The sequence below is a fragment of the Trichechus manatus genome, unplaced genomic scaffold, assembly GCF_000243295.1.
Source record: "Trichechus manatus latirostris isolate Lorelei unplaced genomic scaffold, TriManLat1.0 scaffold00037, whole genome shotgun sequence".
NCBI classification, from domain to species: domain Eukaryota; kingdom Metazoa; phylum Chordata; class Mammalia; order Sirenia; family Trichechidae; genus Trichechus; species Trichechus manatus.
Genome location: NW_004443973.1, coordinates 1,235,043 through 1,256,492, shown reverse-complemented (window position 1 = coordinate 1,256,492; position 21,450 = coordinate 1,235,043). Strand labels below are relative to the sequence as shown.

Genomic DNA, 21,450 nt, shown 5'->3' with positions numbered 1-21,450 from the left:
ATTTCCTACTTATGTTTAGGTTTACAAATTTAGAGCAAAAGCTAAATATTCAATGCCAAGGTCTTTTTAATGTTAAAAAAAAGTATCAGTTACCCACATGATAATCTTTTAAACAGTGCAGCCATCTGGTCTGGTTTGTCAAAGCTGGTCCTCATTTGTGTTAGCACATCAACATTCTCCACCACAAGTTTCTAGGGGAAAAAAAAAGATCCTAGGTTAGGCACACACCTCCTCGTGCTAATGAGATAAGGGCACACTTGGAAATTACAATCTGGCAAACAGGAAACACAGTTCATGAAATCCAGATGCTATCTGCTGTATATTTTTATTGTTGCTTTAATAATTAAAAAAAAAAAAAACCTTAAAATTATTCAGATAGGGTTTACCTTTTTCTTTAGTTTGTGAATATAAGAGGGAGTTCAGGAAAAAGTAATAAGATAAAAATAGTAGAATAAAGGCTTATTTTACGTTTAGACAAAGAACAGCATCAATAATTAAAAGCAGACATTCAGCTGGACGTGGAGGGCTACAAATTCCAACAAAAACAAAAAAGAACTTGCTAACGTTAAAGCTGGCCCAAGACAGGCTGGAGTATATCTTTAGAATGAGTTCAGCACTGGACGTATATAATCCGAGGGAAAATAATTTGTTTGGGTGGTACAACTTGATGGGAATTATATAACAGCAATGTTTCCCAGCCCAAATTATAAAATGGAAATGTCAACTATCTGCCTTCTCTTTCAGGGACCACAGAAAACATGGGAAGAGAAATTCTCTTTATATAAGGGAAGGGAGAGAAGGCTAATCAAGTAAAACAAATCCAGAGTATTAAAAAAAAAAAAAAAAACTACTTGGTTTCCTGTTAAAAACAAAGTGCTAAATTCTTGACACAACTCAAATTTAAATTTCCTATTGCATTTGATAAAAGTCTTTTGAGTACCCCATGAAGAACTAGAAGAAATGATCTGGAAAATGCCAAAACAATTCTTTTGGCAGGATTAGATGGACAAATTGACTCAACAGGCACAATTCCCAAATGACACACCCCAAGAATTTCAGCAGGAAAGAAGACTGGTTGTTTTCTTCTCCAGAAAGTAATGAACATGTTTTACCACAAGTACACTTATGCATAGTGTTGACTATGTTTGATGCATGATTTATTTACAACCATCAAATACAAAGAAGCTCTCCATTTTTTATTCTGACATACAAATTTACTCTGAAACAAAAGGGCCCTCAGCCTAAAACAGCAACCAAAACAATTAAGGTAATCTTTAAGGTAAAAGAAAAAGATGCATGCACATGATATTTAGTATGTGCAAGGTTAAATATAAAAAACAAAAACACAGAAAAATAAAAGCAAAGAAGTTACAGAATGATCTTTAAAATATTATTAATTCCCCCCAAACATTTTATGTTCTACTTTCAAAATGACTAAAATGCTCTGCTAGTGAGAATGTAAGCTAAATCTTTTTAGAGGGATATTTGGCAATATCAAAGAGTTTAAATGTTCATCCCTTTTGACTTACTTTAAAAATTTTTTCCTATAGAAATGCTCAAATAAGTATGTTAACTATGTGGAAGTGCTGGTTAAATGTACAGAATTCTAAACATATGTTTAAAACTCTGCTCCTTCCAGAAACCTCTGAAGTGAAAGGAAAATAAATTAAAAAGTTATAAACCTACAAAAACAAAGGAAACAGTAGAAAAAACAAATGAGAGATGTGAACAAATTTCTCGAATATGGAAACTGGAGCCAAGTATAAGCAGACTGAGAAATCTGATTAGCAAATTTCTACAGAGGGGTTACAATATAGAAAAAGCCAATTCATGCCTCTGGACCTGGGAAAGGCAATAGGTATCACAGAAAGGAAGACTTCATGCTGAAAACAAGAGGATTATTACGTGCCTGTATGGGAAGTAGTTACATTCCCAAATTCTCTTCACCACCTTATGGAGAGACATCAACCGGGAGGTCTCCAAACTTACACACAGCACTGCAAATCCTGAGGAGTGAATCATTTCCAGTTCACCCTTACCCTGAAGGTGTAACCCTTTGAGATTCTGACATAAAGAGGGTGGGAAGGAATTGAAGTAGACTTTCTACTCCCCACCTTGGGTAGGCTTTGGATTTGGACTACTTACCCCCTTGCCCTACCAAAAAACGAAACCCGCTGCCATCGAGTCGATTCTGACTCATAGCGACCTTACAGGACAGATTAGAACTGCTCCATAGGGTTTCCAAGGAGTGCCTGGTGGATCTGAACTGCCAACCTTTTGGTTTGCAGCCGTAGCTCTTAACCACTACGCCACCAGAGTTTCCTCTTGCCCTACAACAAGGCTACCAAAACTTTGACTCTATTTTACAAATGTTACTTTGGACCAGCAAATATCCTTAGGTCAAAACTGGCTTCCAGGGTTACACTTTTGTTTCCGAGTTTCCACCTTCTCCTAATCTTAGCTAGAAATATCTCACTATCTTTTCAGCTCTTCCTTAAGAAGAATTCCTTTATACATTTCTCCAGCTTTTTAAGTTGTCCTTAGGAGAAACAGAGTTACATAGCCTACCAATATTGGAATCGAAAATCTGCATGTTATTTTGTGTTTGTAATTTCAAACATTAGGTTATTCTAAAGAAAGATTTTACAGGACACTAAAAAACTCAAAACAATCATAATCATCACCGACAGAATGAGTACATTTGACATTTACTTTAATGAGACAAACTAGTGTACAACACACTGAACTTGTTGATATGAAACATCATTACATTATGACCTGTAAGATTTTTTATGTAATTAAAAAAACCAAGAATACATATGCAAGTATGTCCTAGTATGTGGAAGCTGAGAAATACCTTCTCTAATTCCTAACAATGCACAAGTAGTTGAATCCAGAGAAATGTGAATTACACTATGGGGTTGTTAAGAGGAATCTTTAAGAAGAGAATTGTAAAGCACTGTGCAGTTTCAGAAAACTGAATCCTTAGGATTGTTTTGAAGACACTTAAATGACGAAGGTTCCAGTTGCCATCGATCTGACTCATGGTGACCTCATGTATGTGAGAGTAGAACTGTGCTCCATAGGGTTTTCAATGGCATATTTTTCAGAAGTAGAGCACCAGGTCATTTTTTTCCAAGGTGCCTCTGCGCAGCCTCGACTCTCCAACTTCTTGATTAGTAGCTGAGCATGTTAACTGTTCGCACCACAATATGCCTGTGTCTATCCCGAGAATACCATTTTTAAAATAAGATACGGTGGCATTTAATCTGCCCTCTGAGGCTTATCCTAGTAACTAGACTTTAAGACTGTGTCACGTTGTTGTTGTTGCTGTGTGCCATCGAGTCGATTCCAACTCACAGCGACCCTACAGGACAGAGTAGAACTGCCCCCCAGGGTTTCCAAGGAGTGGCTGGCGGATTTGAATTGCTGACCTTTTGGTTAGCAGCCTGAGCTCTTAACCACTTCACCACCAGTCTCCAGAGTGTGTCATACTATCCTGAAATTTTGAACACAGACTCATTCAACATAAAATTAGTTTACCATTGGGCTATTTCTAACAGGCTAAAAAAAAATTAATTAAAATGCTGTTGCTACAGCTCCTTTACGTCTTCACTGAAACACTAAGCATTCTAAAGATATTTTTCATCTAGCTTAAAGATAAATTAAAAGATTGCTTAACAATAAGAAAATACAATAAGCCTAATAATATTGTTTGTATTATACTTTTGGACAGTAATACATTCAAACTACAAAATTTGAACAAATAACTGTGGCTGGAATTTTGGACATGGTTATTCAAAGAAAACCATCATGGTACAGTAGAATGAGAGCTTGACCAAAAGTTAAGAAATAGGAGTTTCAGTTTCCTTTAGCAATTCAGTTTACCTCTCTAGGCTTTCAGTTTTCTCATTTGTGACATAGAACTAAACTAAGATGTCATCAAAAGGTTCTGCTAGCTCTATAATCTCTTTTACATATTAGTACTTTTACATCAGGTTAAAGTAATTAATCTTCTAGGTATGCTGTTTATATTCTTGAAATGTTTTTCACGAATTAAGGTTTAAAAGCTAGAATGGATAAAGATTGTATTACCTTAAGTTCAGCAACTTGGGATGAAATATGCCACATAAGGCTTTCACTTAGAAACTTCATACCATATGGGCCTAGTAGTTCTGATAATGACCTCATTTCTGAAAGGAAATTTAATTAATTTGACACTTTAGACAGAGCAAATACTTTAAGAAAATGAACATTAGAGCACACTGGAACACTACATTATAGAAACTAATTATTAATGCAAAATCCTGAGAAAAGTCTCTGGAATAGGAAGACAACACAAAGTGCAAAGGTAATTCTAAGATATAATGTATGTATATGCAAAAAAGTGAATGAAAATACAACATCTTAATATTGCTGTTTTTACAAAAAAAGCCAAAAGAATCACACTAGCAAAAGAATCAAGTTTCCCTCATTCTCTAAAACATGCCATAGTACTAGTCACCTGAAATGTCAGAATATTCCTCAGCATTGAATGTTAACTCATTTTCTGTAGGTAAGTTCACAAATGCTTTCATCGCAGGGAAATAAGCTATATGGCCATTGCTGACTTGTCTTAGCAAGGTTTCCAAATACCTAAGGAGAAAAGAAAATTTATAACCAGTAGAAAATATTTAACTCAAAATTTGTTATATTACACATTCCAGGGTATAATTTTAAGTTGACCGATAACTTAAAATGAATGAGCACTTATTAAAAAAAAAAAAAATTTCCTAAGTAGTACATTACAAAGAAACTTTATATTACTCCAAGATTCTAAATGTATTCTACAGATCTCGAATATTACTCTTACCAATTTGTGTATAGACTTGTAATGGTTGGCTCTCCATGACTATCTAAATGTTGTGTTTGTTGAAGAAGAACATTATTAAATACTCTTGTAATATCAATTTGCACATAGTTTTCTATCGACTGGAGTACGGTCATGTACGCTCTTACGCTTGTTAAAAGCTCTGATGGCTTTGCAATTTCCTGTGTGGCTTGATTATACATAGTCATCCCAACAATTGACCTAGGGAGAGAAAAATAATAGGAAAAGAGTTTTGACTTTTCCGTTTATGTAAACAGGTCATTTAACCTATGGCATCTAATATTAAATAAGCAATAAAATTAATTTTAAAAATAATTTCTTACAAAGTCATGAAATTACTATTGTCATCATCTTCCAAAGAAATAATCTCCTAAAAGAATGCCTAAAAGCTACAATAAAACAGGAATTTAAGTTATAATAATAAGTACACAAATGATTAAAAAACCCTAAGAATATCAGGAACAAAAATTATTTAAGTATAAAGAGAATTTTAAAAATTCTTTTAACAGGATAAGTTATCTGTAGCAAGGACTATGGAATACTTAGTCCATAGCATGAATTCATTTGGCTCTTAGAACAGCAATGTTCTTCAAACTGCAGCTACTTCTCAAATAATTTTTCTTCGTTAGGCTACAGGAGTCAGAATTTATAAGCTATCTCTATATAAGTGACCTTTTTTTCCTTCTTTATTGGCATGTTTCCTCCTTTCTTTGCCTTTAGTTTCCCTTTCTCTCCTTTTCATTCATACTAATAGTCACAATAAGGAACAAAAGTATATTTTTTCTGGTTATAACTGGTGATGATCATAGTCACTGTTCTAAACTTTAGTGATTTTAGTCACTGTTCTCCACTATTCAGGAAAAAATGCTAAACTTAAAAAGAAGTTTTTACTTATAGTTTACAGCCCTTTATTTAGTTGCCCTTGGGGTCAGCTCTCCCTCCCCCACAAAAAAACCAGTTACATATCCACTGGTAAATTAACATAATTAAGAACAGATTAACCACAGAAGGAAGAAGAGCCATATTGACAGTTACAGAATAGGACTCTAATGGCATTTTCTAAATTTAATTTCAAAAATAGAAGAAGAAAACTTTAGATCAATAAAATCAGCTACTTTCCAAGAAGCAATCAAATTTAATCTCAATATAAAATTAAATCCTTATGACATACCACTTCACTCCTAATAGAATGGCTATTAAAAAAATATTAAGTGTTGGCAAGGATGTGCAGAAATTTTGGAATCTTTATACATTGCTGATGGGAATGTAAATCATGCAGTCACCATGGAAAACAGTTTGGTGGGTCCTCAAAAAGTTAAACATAGAATTACATTATGCAGGAATTCCACTCTTAGGTATATTCTCAGAAGAATTTAAAACGAAGACTGACACAGATACTTGTATGCCAATGTTCACAGCAACGTTATTCACAATAGCAAAAAGGTAGAAACAACCCAAATGTCCATGATCAACAGATGAGTGGATAAACAAAACGCAGTATATAAATCCAATGGAACATTATTTAGCTATAAAGAGAAATGAAGCTTCGATACATGCTGCAACACAGATGAACCTTGAAAACATTATGCTAACTCAAATAAGCCAGATACCAAAAGACAAATACTATGATTCCCTTACAGGACATGTTTAGAATAAGCAAATCCATAATTCATAAACACAAAAAGTAGATTAGGGATTTCCAGGGACTTGGGGAAGGGGACATTGAGTAGTTATTGCTTAATGGGTACAGAGTTTCTGTTTGGAGTGATAAAAAAGTTTAGAAATAGACAGTGGTGATGTGATAAAAAATTTTAGAAGCAGATAGTGGTGATGGTGCACAACCCTGAGTAATCAATGTCACTTAACTGTACACTTAAAAATGGTTAAAATAGTAAATATTATGCTATATATACTTCACCACCATAAAAAAAAAATAAGAGAAAAAAGAAAAGAAAGAATAAGATGAGAAAAAAATTAAAAATTTCCCCTCATAAACCCAAATGGACCCAAAATGTGGACTATTATTACTGTGGTTCATACCTCACAGGCTACAAATAATTCCAAAATAAAGTTTATTTTAAAAAAAACTTGGTAACAATTTATTAAAATCACTGAATTGACAAGGATGTTTTTTTCCTCCTCTTTTAACTCACCATGACTTGAACAAGCAGTTTTATAAAAAGAATAATCTAGGTCACACATTAGTTTCAATATATTCAACCAGGAATATCTACCTAGACAGAGTTCCAGAATTTTTCTGATCCTGCTCTTGCTTCTGGGGGTCAAATGCCTCTTAATGTTATACATTAACAACCCTCTTCCAAAGGTGGCAAAGAGAATACATGTGTGCTGAAACCACACAAGTCAATTAAAAAAGAGAAAACACTGCGTTTAACTAAAACATTATAACTATCACTTACTGATTTACTGTTGTTATGTGCCAGTTGTAACAGGCTTTACATAAATTTCCTACAATCCTCATAATAACCCTACTAGGTAATTATTATTACCATCATTTCACAGATGAAAAAAACTAAGGCTCAGAACAAGTAAACTAATTAAGGTCATGTTGTTTGGAAGTGGTAAGTCTAGGGTTTGAACACCAAGTCTGCCTGATTTAGTCTGCCTCTCAACAAACTACATCATAGTCAAAACAAAACAACAACAAAAAACTATCGCTCTTGGAACATTCATAGCACATAAAACAGTTGGGTTTTGTTTACACCCCAAGTAACCGTATAAACCTAAAAGGAAACACAAATTTTGAAAATAATTCCTTAAAGGATCTTTTCCCACATTGTCACCTCTATTTCACTTTCTTTAAAATTTCCTGAGCATTAGAATTGTAAATATCTTGTATTTTTAAGGATGGATTTTTGAAGACAATAAATAGATCCTATCACTAGAAACAGGTACAGAAGAAAAAATTCAAGACAAAAATTGCTGTCCTTTTATACTGCTCCTAAGTCCTAAAACTGTGCTCAAATGATCAGTAAAAACCAACCCACTAAAACCAACTCACTAAGTTATTGGTCTTGGCATAAAAATCTTTCCCAGGTAAAGAAGTTGTTTACCCCTCGCCCTGATCACTAAGTAGACATTTGGTAAAAAGAACATTTGCTTCTCCATGGATTAACAGGCCAGACTATAGAAGGAAAACAAGGGAACTGTAAACTGAACCCTACTTTCTACCCACCACTCTCCCATCTCCCACCCTATTGAGAATAATAAAAAATAGGGGGCATAATGTCCCTTTAGTCTAAACAGCAGGGCATTCTGAGTTTTACTGTCAGGATGTCTGCTTTATTAAAGGAGAACAAAAGACAGCCTTTGTTCAACACCAGGAGTTGTACTCGTTTTGCATATAAGAAAGCTAAGGCTCAAAATCCGAACTGACTTGCCCAGTTTTACAACTAGTTAATAACAACAGATACTGCACAAGAATTTGGGTGATCCAGGTAATTCCCAGTTCACTACTTTTTATACTACACCAGTTCTACTGATGTTTTTAAAAAGAGTGACCTCATAAAAGGAAACATTAACAATAAATACAATTAATGAAAACCAACAAACAAAAACAGTTTATATTCTTTCTTACTTAGTAAAGCGGATTTCCAGATGAGAAGTCAAATATTCTCTTGGGGTAAATGTATGCTCCCAAACCACCATGTTTGGTACATAATTTATAGAGAAACATAACTCAGAAAGTGCAGTGTGCAGTTTATCAAGGCTGAAAGAAATATTAATAAACAGTAAATAAAATGTTAAACATTTATCAGTTAACACAAAATTAATTTTATGAACAAATAAGATTTTGAGGATAACACTCTTAGAATTAGATGTTTTTCCTCTCAGCTAACTAAGTTCAAAAGCTTTAAGCATATCACTAATGTATCTGAGCAATGTGCTAACGACAAGTATCGTTCATTTGCTTCTACATTCAGATGATAATGACTACATAGACTATATATGATGGAAAGAGCTTATTCTGCACTCATAAACAATTATTTCCAACTCCTTCTGTACTTTCTGTCATGGGGGAAGGGAAGTTGTCTACAAAATAGCAAATAGCTTGTTCAACTTGGGAAGTAAGAAGTAGGAAATTTACTTCAAAAACAAATACTCTCCAAATGACTGCCCAAATGACTCTCTTCCAAACAAACAAACAGCCCTGAATGCTATCTGGCCTGGCATTTCTGTTTTAAAATAATCATATCAGACATGTTCTAATATATCACAACATGCTGGGGGAAAAAAAATTCAGATATTGGATTTTTAAAAAATTGAAAATGACAGATTGCTTACAGTGTACCCGCCCCCCAAAATTTTTAGACAAATTCTTGGTCTGCAGTACTCAGTGTGTAAAGACAAGTATTATCTATTACATGTATTTTCTTCAAAAATCAAAAAATCTAGATGTTAAGACTCTGTTCGGGGATGAAATAAGCACTAACTGGCTAATCAAGTACACAAAAGTTAAAAAATGTCTGGGATATGAAAAATTTACCACTACTAGCATTTCCTCAGCACTGATGCCATAGAACAGATGAAAAAATCTTCTACCCTTAACAAAAAGACACAATAAAAGTGGGTGGCTTACTTGGTCACTACCAGCCTGTTTTTCCTCATGCTTTCAACTCCTGGTTTTTCCCTTTCAGGTTCCCCTTTCTTACCAGTCTGCTTTTTTGACTTCTTATTCACTGCTTGACTGATGGTTTTGGCACAATGTTTGGGCAGCAACTAAATTTTAAAAGGAATGAAATCTTATTAAACTAAGTATTTTAAAAGGATAGTAACTATTCAAGCAAACTTTAGCTCTATCCAGTTGTTGTTGTGTGCCACCAAGTCGATTCCAACCCATAGCGACCCTATAGGACAGACCAGAACTGCCCCACAGGGTTTCCTAGGTTGTAATCTTTACGGAAGCAGATTGCCAGGTCTTTTCTCCTGTGGAGCTGCTGGTAGGTTTGAACCGGCAACCTTCTGGTTAGCAGCTGAGCACATTAACCATTGTGCCACCAGGGCTCCTGCTATATTCAGACTATGTAGTAAATAAGATGCTAGCACAATATGATGTTAGCACTAAGGACAGTGATATAAGTGAGAGAGACTGCTTACTTAGCTTGGGGAGCCCACACAGCTTGGTGGAAAACAGAAGTAGGTAATACTTGTGTGAAGAAATACTTCATAGAAGTTACATCAAGGTTGCAGTTTAAAGGGTAAGTAAAAATATACTAGGCAAGCAAGGAATGAGAAAGAACATTTGAGTTGGAAGGAAGAACAGAGAGCTATGTAAGGACATGGTGTGTTCAGAGTCTAGGGAAACTACAGGGTGGTAGGCATGAAGTACAGGGTAAATAAAGTGAGACATCTGAGCTATCAGAAAGGGCTCTGTTGCCCAGATAGAGGTTGAATTTTAAATGTAAGCAATCCTAGAGCCAGTGGGAATTTTAAAAAGCAGAATCATAGTATGATGAGATATTTTCTAAGGATAACTGTAATACTGGTGGAAGAAAACATAGAAACAAGGAAAATGTTAAACAGGGACAAACAGATAGCAGAGCTGTTACAAACAGTTCAGACAAAATATGGAAAAAGGGTATGAAATAAGGCAGGTGTAATAAAAATTAAGAAAAGTGGCCAGATTTGAGAGAAACTTCTGCAAGAAAATTGATAGGATTTGGTAACTTAGACACGAGGGAGAGGGAGAAATGGAGATGACAGGAAAGTTTCTACTTTAAGGCACAGCTAATACTTTTCCTGAGGAAAAATAAAACAAGATAAATGTGGGAATAATCCATTCAGTTTAGACAGGTAACACAACAGGCAAGCAAAGAATGAGAAAGAACATTGTAGAAAGAAAGAGAGTTGCACTATCCAATACATTAGCCACTAGCCACATGCGGCTACCGATCACTTCAAAGGCGGCTAGTCCAAATTGAGTTGTATTGTAACTGTAAATTACATACCAATTTCAAAGATCTAATACAAAAAAATTTAAAACATTTCATTAATTTTTTTATTGATTACATATTGAAATGATAATGTTTTTGGCTATACTGGGTTAAATAAAATATATTAAAATTAGCTTCACCTGTTTCTTTTTTTAATATTGCTACTAGAAAATTTAAAATTACATACGTGGCTTGCATTATATTTCTATCAGACAGTTCTGGGCCAGAAAAAGATTGAGTCATTACACATAAATGTTAGCTAAAGCCGAGGGAGTAGACTACATTTTGAAAAGAAATGTAGAAGGAATTATACTGCCATTTATGTTATGGCGAAGGAGTTTCTTTTGAAACAAAATGAATAATTCTAAGGAAACTTGCAACTTCAAGAAATATTAAAGAGAGTAGTTTTGAATCTCTACAACTCCTTACATACAAACACAACTACTAGAGCACAAAACCAAAACCCGCAGGTACATCTACCACAAAGTTAAGTGTCAAGATATTCCCTGACCTGTTGCTGTTAAGTCAATTCCAATGCATAGTGACCTACAGGACAGAGTAGAACTGCCCCACAGGCTTTCCCAGGAGCAGCTGGTAGATTCAAACTGTTGACCTTTTAGTTAGCTGCCGTAGCTCTTAATCTCTGTACCCGCAGGGCTCCAAGATATCCCCACAACTCCCACAATACGAGTGGGGACAAATCACTAAAAATGCCCAAGACCTATGTGGTATCAGTGTCTGTGCAGAAAAGCAGAAGGATGCGACAGAGAACCTGAGAAAGAAAAACCCAAAAGAACCTACAGGTATTCACTTGAAAGAACAGAGGGTCCGTTAGCAGATAAGTGCAAGAAATCAACAGTAAAGTTGGAAGGGGCTGGAGTAGGTTAGTCCCTATGAATTGTTAAAATGATCAGCCAAGCTTTCTACCAGGACAGGGCCCCACACTGAGGAGAAGCTGCTGAGAATGGAATCAAAATTGAGCAGGATAAGCACAACAGAGATAAAGGAAAGAGAAAACACAAGTAAATGTGGAAGAGGAAAGAGAATTAGGAAACTCGAAAAGCAAGCAGCCATATTCATTAACAGTACATTAAAACAACAGAGAAAAAAAGTTCTGTGAAGTTAGAATCACTACTCAAAACAGCAGCTCCTTCCAAAAGACCAGAAAAACTAATCTCACATAAAAATAAGCAAAAAAAAGTAGCAGTTTCAAATTCCATACACAATTAGTGTAAGAAAAAACAGATAAGGAACAGAATGATTTCTACAATGAAAACACAACAGTAAGATTGAATTCAGAAAATAAAGCAATTTTAAGATGAATACCATACTAAAAGAAACAAGTCTGAACAAACACTTCAAATAATATATTAAAAGAAATATAAGGCAAATAAGAGAAAAATACATACATAAGAGCTGAAGAGATAAAAAAGGACTCAAGAGAAAAGAGACAAACATGACAAAGAAAAGATCTAATACACTGATAAAAGTCCAAACCAAAAACCAAATCCACTGCCATTGAGTTGATTCCAACTCATAGCAACCCTATGGGACAAAGGAGACCTGCCCCATAAGGTTTCTAAGTCTGTAAATCTTTACTGAAGCAGATTGCTACACCTTCCTCCTGCAGAGCAACTGGTGGATTTGAACTGCCAACCTTTAGATTAGCAGTCGAGCACTTAACCATTGTACCACCAGGGATTCTCAGATAAAGGGAGTCCCTGAAAAACAAACTATAATTCAAGAAATCTTTCCAAAAATTAAGGAAAAAAAAAGTTTGAACCTACATATGAATGAACACACCAAATTCTTGAGACTATCAAAACAGAAAAGGCCAACACCAAGACTTTAAGAAGAAAAAAGAAAAATATAGGCATCTAAGCAAAAATTGCATGTGAGTTAGAAAAGAAAGAAAATTAGATTATTACGAGACTCCAACATCAAAATTTTATTCCAGAAGAAAATGGAGAAACATATTTAAAACACTCAAAGAAAGAAAATGTGAACCAAGGATTTTATAAACAACAATAATGTGAGCCAAATTTTACATATAACCAAAGCTTTCAAGTATAAAGGGAACACACTACTATCAACATCCAAGAAGTCAGGTAATACCATTCCCATGAGCTCTTCCTGAGGAATTTACTAAAGGACGTGTTGGCAAATTACGGCCACAAATCAAATTTGGCCCTCCGCTTGTTTTTGTACATAAAGTTGCTCAAGTCTCTGGATCCAGCTACCACAGTACAGGAAACATATAGGATGGTAAGACTTGTTGAACTTCACCATGAATATGGAAACAACAAAAACCAGACTGTGGAAAACTCTGTAGCTCAAATGTCCCAGGTTCTTCAACAGATAAATTATAAGGAAAATAAAGATGGAAATTAAAAGAGACTTAAAAGATATAACAAAACTTTTTAATGGGAAAAAACTACAATGTCTCCACTCTTAGATGATAAACTATAAAGAAATATAAGGAAGTGATTAATAAAAAAGTCAGCATTAATACAGAAGTGGAGGGAAGGGGGTTAAGACTAAAATGGGGTACATGGAGGGGCTTCTGGGATGACATACAAAGTTCTATTTCTTGACATTCGTAGTAGTTACAAGGCTGTTTGCCTTATGACAGCTCATTAAACTATATATTTTGTGGGGTTTCTGCTGTTTTATTTTATAATAAATTGGTAAAAAAAGAAAAGGAAGCGCATTTATCATTTAACTCCTCTGCACACCTTTTGAAAACTCTGCTTGAAGCAGAAACTGCAAACTCCTTAATAGGCCAAATGAGGCCCTTTGTTATCTAACCCCCTTCCATCCTCATAGCTCACTGAACTCCCAACCTCATACAAACACCCCATGTGCCAATCGTAAATATCACATTGATTAAGGGTAGGGTTGCACAGCTGATTATTACAGTTGCTGTCAATAAGTTGTACACCTGTAAAAAGTTGAATTGGCAAAAGTTGTATAATAGATATATTTAAAACAACAAAAAAAAGAGTAATTGTTGAGGCTGCTTATGTACAACCAAACACCTCATGGGATTTGGCTCCTTGGTTTGGAGGTTTACAGTCATGGTTTCATGGGACATCCTAGTTAACTGGCTCAATAATTTGCTTAGTGCTTCTGTTCCACCACTAGTTCATTGCATAGTGCCTGGGGTCTTAAAAGCTTGCAAGTAGCCATTCAAGGCACAATTGGTCTCTATTTGCCTGGAGCAACAGGGAAAGAAGGAGAGTCAGGAATAGGAGAAGGAAACAGATGTGTGGCTGACTGCCTCAATGAACAACTGCCTCCCTTCGCCATGAGACCAGAAGAACTGGATGATGACCAGCTACCATTACTGAACATTTTGATCAAAGATACTATAGAAGAATCCTGATCAAAAGGGGGGAAGTACAGAATATCAAATTTTCATGGAATCTAGACTTTCTGGAGCCATGGAGGCTGGATGAACCCCTGAAACTACTGCCCTGAGATGATCTTTAATCCTTAAACCAAAAATATCCCCTGAAGTTTTCTTAAAATCAAATAATAGTTTAGCTTAACTAGTAAAGAATGTCCTCCTTGAACATTATGCTCTTTTAAGATCTATCTATATGGGATCAAACTGACAACAGCAACTTGAAAGATCAGATAGGAAGCTAAGGGTGCTGTGAGTTTATGTTAATGAGGGAGGAACAACTCAGAACAGGAGGGTAAGAATGATTGCAGGACTCGAAAAATGCAATCAATATCACTGAATTGCACATACAAAAGCTGATGAATTGGTGTCTGTTTTGCTGTGTGTATTTTCAACAACAAAAATAATAAATTACTAAGAAAAAAATGTTTGCCCCTCTACACTTGTATACTTTGACCCATATACAACCTTAGCATATGTTACTCTCTCTACCTAGAAAGTATTATCATCACTCTGCTCCCCACCTCTCCCTACTCTCCATACCATACACTCATCATCAGCTACCTACCATACATTCATACTATACATTCATCATCAGCTACCTACCCATCTTAAGATTCATCTCAAGCCTCCCTTTTCTGATGCCCCTGTAACCAGCCTCTCCCTTGTGCCCCCTCCCTGTCCAATACGTATCTTTAAAACAGCAAATACAATGCATTATTATACTTACTTGTATCCCTCTATTGCAAGACTATAAGCTCTCTGAGAGTAGAAATCAGCATTTACCCGTATGTATATGTCCAGTGCCCAGCATAGTGTCAACACAGTGTAGTTACTTAATGTTGTGTAAAGGAAGTGAAGCATTACTGTATAATGAGAACATTGCTATTTTATCCAAACAATTCTATATATCACAAGCTGAGTTATGGTCACCTGTATTTGTAAAAAATCATACCTGTTAATGACGCTTCACAGGAGGTAATGAGATTTACTGAGAGTTTGAGAACTAAAAGATGGAAAGTGAAAAAATAACTGCCTAACAGCTCATTTTCTTGCCTTCATCCACAAATTTCCTATCTGTATTAAACAAAACAATCATTACCTGGTCACTAAGAGTACACTGTTCTGTGCAAATATCAGTGATGAGATTTCGAGCTTGCTTAGCCATTTCATCCAGGAACATATTACATAACGAAAGACTGCGATCTCCAATATGATGTCGCTGTTAAGGTAGAGTAACAACAACAACAGCGATAAAAGTTACAAAAAAGTAGTTTAAATAAAAATACTTTTTAAGTTAACACAGAAAATTAGGTTAAAGTCTTACTGTACAATAAAGAGTAGGGATGAGCAATGTTATAGAGTTCTTTTATCTTTTATAACAACTAACCTACTATATAGTATTTGCATGCAGTTGACATAAAATAAGTACTCTGTGATTCTACAGGTAATGTACAATTAGAAAAGAATCTTAAAAGACCAGTATTTTCCTTAACATGAAAAATGATGAATTTAATCTTCAAATTCCAAAGGGCAGGCCCTATATATCCAATTCTTAAATATTATAGTATTAAACATACACTGTGACAGATTCACTTAATGTTTTCTAATGTTACATGACTTAAAAATTTATATTTAATGTATAAATCTTGACAACAAAGAACTCTGTAGTATATAAAATAGGAAAGGAATAAGAGAAAATAGCTCAAATATTTAAATAAAATTGTTAGAAATTAAGTCTGTAAAACAAACACACTCACAAGGCATTCAAATCTCTAAAATCAACCTCTCCTGGGGTGGAAAAAAGGCTGACCATGCATTTTCTGAACACAATAGAAGAAAAAAATAATATTAAACAACCAACCCACTGCTGTTGAGTCGATTTTGACTCATAGCAACCCTACAGGACAGAGTAGAATTGCCCCATAGTGCTTCCAAGTAGCGCCTGGTGGATTCAAATTGCTGACCTTTTGGTTAGCAGCCGCAGTTCTTAATCACTGTACCACCAGGGTTTCCTGTACACGTATACATACACTCAAACCCATCCATCTCTAGCTACAAGATTCTGGGCCTTTTTAGTTTTGTTGGGTGTTTTAACAGTTTGAGGGGTTTTTCTTGTCAATGGTAACTGTAGTATATATACTGTTGTAAATTTTTTCACTATTCATTTATAATACTTTACAAAGAGATAAACAAGAAAGATTTTCCTTTTCCAGACCACTCATATTTATATAACAAATACATGTAAAGATTACAAACAGTATTCCTTCGTTGCTGACATAAATATAAGACACACAAAATATAAAACACTTGAACATAAAAAATAATTGTTCCAACATCTATCATGGCATCTTATATTGCATTTTATTTAATTTCAAATGTCCTTTAAACCTTTAATAGGAGGCCAAACCAAAAGGGATTTGCAGGCCAGATATAATTAAATACTGCTCCACTCTACTTTAGGAAAGATTTCAAATGATAAACATTTAGCTTCAAAAAAAAATCAAATTCTGACTTTTGAAAGATAAAATATATCTCTTGCTATTACTTCCACCTGAAAAAAGAATACTGAACTAGGATTGCTTTAAATTCTTTCTCTACAGACATTAGACTAACTTATGTAAAATACAAACTGTTACTCCCCTTCAACAGCTCAGAAATGCTGAGACTGGAGAAAACAACAACTAAAGTTTCTTAACATGTCATACAAGTCTCTCCATGACCTGCTCTCTGTCTCTGGCTGCAGTGCTGAGAATAGACTATAGGAGGACAATGGCAGAAGCAGAGGGACCACTTAAGAGAATATTACAATCATCCAGGCAAAAGATGATGTGGTTTGGATGAGGAGAAGTAGTAGGAGTTTGGATATATAAACATAGAAGCAAAGACAGAAAAGGCTCCAAGGTCAGGTGGGGATGGGGGTGGCATATGGGGAATCAATAGTTCTATTCTAGACATGTTATATACATGTCACAAGGCTAAAAATATCTAAACTGAGATATTCAGTTAGCAGCAGGACAAAGGGAGAATCTGGATTTGAGGGGAAAGGACAGGGCTGGAGACATAAATTCAGGAGACATCAGTATATGGATAATTTTTAAACAATGAGATTGGAACAGAAGAGTGAACTATTGCACTGGGCAGTGCAGCCAGAGTGACATAATTACTAGTTTACCAGAAATACTGGCTGCCACACCCCATTATTCAGGGATCTTTGTGACCCAGCAGGCTGTGAATTTCAGATCCAGCTCCAAAGATACTGTCCTTCTACAAATTCATTAAAAATGCTCCAGCTCAAAATGAAGTCTTAGCATTAAGTGGCCCTGGAGACTTTTTCTGTAATCTCTCTAATGTAAATGAGCTGAAAGACTAAAATTAACATTATAAAACAAGACTGCATTGAAAACTATGCACACCAACTTACTCTCTATCTCACACCAATTCACCTTCAGGTGAATTCCCTCAGTGATTTCAGGGTGTCCCCTCGTTAGATTGTGAATCTGTCAGGAGTAGAGATTGTTTTCTTTGCAACTTTTTATCATGAGACTTAGCAAGGCAGCTGGAAAACAGCAGGCTTTAACAAATATGCTAAATGAATAACACAGTAGTACCACTTACTAGCTGTATGACCACAGGAAGTATCAGTCCACCAGAGACTTTCCTGATCTGAAAACTACGGACAATTATCAACAGTGCTGGCTATGCTGCCACTTTGTTGTAATAATCAAATGAAACAAAAGACAGAATAAAGTTTTATAAGCTCCAAGATTCTATATAAATACACCTACTCCTCACTTATCTTGTTACCTGACATTTTGCATTTATGACAACAGCAAAAAATCTACTACCCTATCCTACTATTTTGCTCACTAATGACCTCACTGACACGCACATTCTCCCCATCCACAGCTCCTCCAGGGCACTCATCCAGGGTGTGCAGAGGAAGGGGCTGTGTTGCCCCTAGAACCTAGCCACGTTAATAAGTGAGGAACAGGTGTACATTATTAACTACCTCTTAATTATTTAATAAGAATTAAGTCCTACTCTTTTAAAGAATCATAACTCTACCAATTAAAGAAGAAGGCAGAAACACTAAAATAACTGACAACAGGCAGATAATGATAGATATTATAATAGTGGTACAAAGTGCTATGATAATATGGTCAGAGAGAAATTCTGGTGAAAATCTTTTTGGAGGAAGTGGAATTTAAACCAATTGTTAAAAAAAAAAAAAAAAAGGTAAGAGCACAACAGGTAGAGTTCTTGGGTAGTGCAAACAGTTAAGATCTGGAATACTAGCAGAAAGGCTGGTAGTTTGAACCCACCACAGACACCCTGGAAGACAGGCCCGGTGATCTGTTTCTGGAATGTCACAGCCTTGAAAATCTCTTTGGAGTTCTACTCTGCATACATGGGGTCACCATGAGTGAGAATCGACTCTGTGGGAACTAACAATAACAACAACAACAGGTAGAAGTGCAGTGAAATGAGTTTTACCTATATAGGAATAGCCTTAAAGAGGCTACAAAGTACAGACAAGTAAAAGTAAATCAGTATGATTTGTGTAAGGTGGGTTAGTAAGTAGGAAGTGAAAAGCAGAAGGTTAAGAATGGTGGGTAGAGATTATACTGTTGAGGGTTTTAAAGACCTGGCTGAGAAATTTTTACTTTACTTCAAAAGCAAGGCAGAACCATTAATGGTTCTTAAGAAGGAAAGAGGCACTCTGATTGCATTATATTAGAATTAAAGACAAAAATATCAAAGGCAGGAAAACTATTTGAAATAAATATGAAGAATTTTGAAAATCTGAACTACCGTAGTGGCAACAGCAACGGGAATTAGAGGATGGATTCAAGAAATGATAACACAGAAAATAAAACTAAGAGGATTTGAGGGGTAATTTAATGTGAAGGACAACAGTGAGGAAAGAGTTAATGGTATATCTTAGGTATCAACTTTAGGGGAAAAATATTAAATCTAAAAACTCTAGATCTATTAAAATAGGTAGTGTTAATACCCTCGCAAGTATTAAATCCCTAAACCACTCCCTAATAAACTTCCTACAGGCTAATCTCTGTCTCATAGTCTGCTTCTTGAAGAATACAACCTGGAATAGATGATGTTACCTAATGCTTAAAATGCTAATAATGTTATTGCTATTGGTATGTTTCTTTTCTACAAGTGATGCAGTTCAAAGTACACAGATTCACCATTAAGTTAAAATATAAGGTAATACACTATTTAATTTTAATATATGTTCTTACCACACACTGTGATATTTGTTCTTTAAAGATCAGAAAAAACACTGAATAAATTTTTGATAGATACTTGGCATCAATAAAAGCTACTACTAAGTACTTCAGTTACTCAGTAATTGTATATACATATGTGTGTATTTTATATATACCAGCAAATTTGGTGTTGGCTGAATACATCTATAATGTTAACAAGTCAATGAAAACAATTCTTTGAGTTGTTTATGTTTTCTCAATAATTTATACATTCAATTTTCAAATCTTTCAATGATAGCCTGAGAGAAAAAGCAAACATTCAAAATCAGTTACTATATATACCATTACCATAAACATTCATACTTGATCCATCATTTATTTTAATAAAGGTAATTCCAAGTGACTTTATACTACACATGCTCTTACACATATGTATGTATAGTTATCCATCGGTATATATTCTTATACCTATACTCAAGAATTCTGTTGATTCTGCATAGAGGTACATTAGAAGGGAAGCTAAATTAGGTAATGATGACTGCGTGAATGTTTGGTTGTTAACATGTTTTGTTTAGCGTGCTCTGCATGTCATATAACTTGCAAATTACCTCTTCTGGACACAGTTCATGTGTGCAACTCATAAAATGAGTGCAAAGTAGTGGAAATGCAATCGAGTATCTTGACTGAGAGGGTAGCTCCAAACACTGCTGAAACATCTTCTCAAAAGCACGACTATAAAAACTGTTAGGAAATAAATTAAAATTTAGAATAATAAATTTTATAGTTAAAATAAACATTTTATGAATATACCTTATAGTTAATGTGATTCAAGGGAATGATTAAAAGTTACCAATTGGTAGAATTTATTCCCTTAAGAAAAGAATGATAATTATTTCTCCCAAAAAATCTCTCTTACACATAAATACTCATTTCAGGGTAATAATAATAATATTTGTATAACATTAACAAACATTTAAAATAAGAAACTTAAACAGAAAATAAACCCTATCTATGCCATGAGTACATAACATTCAAATCTTACAGCATCAAATGTCATCAAAGCTAAGTCACCATCAATTGTAAGAAACACCATTTTATATGCCAGTAAAAAAAGAAAAACATTATCAATTAAATAATAACATGCCATTGATTTTAAATCCCATTCTGATGTAAGAGATGTTAAATATAAAAGAAAGTGAACTGATAAAATACAGCACACCTCAGAATAATAAGACGAAGAGAAGTAGTAAATGTCTTTATTTTGGATGTGACGGACAAAAGAACAATGCAACTATAAGAAAATATGGACAGAAATTAAACATGGCTGAAATTATAAAGTTTAAACATTACTTCAAAGTGCTTTTAGTTCCAAAAAAGAAGAGAGAACTTTCCAATTGCTATATACAAGAATTTCCCTTTTTTTGTAATAAGTATCTTTCTGTAGCTCTAAAGTACCTATTTATAAAATGCTCCCTTTTCTTTGAAGATAGCCTTTGGGTCGGACAATAGTACAGGGTTACAAATTATCTTATAAAATCCATGCTAATTTGACATATGATGTATCTAAACCTAAAAAGTGTATTTACTGATGTGTTTCATGAGCTCCCTCAGAAGACCTCTTACACCTTCCTTGCCCCGTGATTTGGATTTCTTCTGCAATACTGCTAATTAAAGCATGCTAACAAACTGCCAAAATCAGTGTGGACTGGGTTATTTTCCACAATAAAAGCAATGTGAAGCTTTTCATAATGATCTCTATTCAACAGACAGAAACTACCATCCCTATTCACTGAGACTATCTCAGCATTTTAGAAATAAAGGAAAATACTAGATTATCCCTATCAGCTTCACTACAGGGGGAAAAAAAAAAAAGGCCAAGAAGCAGAAAATAGAGTTGATAATATGCAGCTCTGGAGCCAGATTACTTGAGTTTGAGTTCTGGCCCCATTGCTTAGTAGTGTGATCACAACCAGGTTCACTTATTTCATT

The 21,450-nt window shown here is 34.8% G+C and overlaps 1 protein-coding gene across 1 annotated transcript in view; it reads right to left on the bottom strand.

Moving 5' to 3' along the window:
- Positions 1-21,450, bottom strand: part of NCKAP1 (NCK associated protein 1) — a 96,656-nt gene that overhangs the window by 13,869 nt on the left and 61,337 nt on the right. The window contains exons 17-24 of the mRNA XM_004375445.2: positions 20,070-20,202; positions 15,333-15,452; positions 9,471-9,610; positions 8,469-8,600; positions 4,853-5,071; positions 4,505-4,635; positions 4,096-4,193; positions 98-191 (exon numbers count right to left, since the gene is read on the bottom strand). Coding sequence (XP_004375502.1) covers positions 98-191; positions 4,096-4,193; positions 4,505-4,635; positions 4,853-5,071; positions 8,469-8,600; positions 9,471-9,610; positions 15,333-15,452; positions 20,070-20,202 — 1,067 coding nt within the window. The remainder of the gene's footprint in view (positions 1-97; positions 192-4,095; positions 4,194-4,504; positions 4,636-4,852; positions 5,072-8,468; positions 8,601-9,470; positions 9,611-15,332; positions 15,453-20,069; positions 20,203-21,450) is intronic.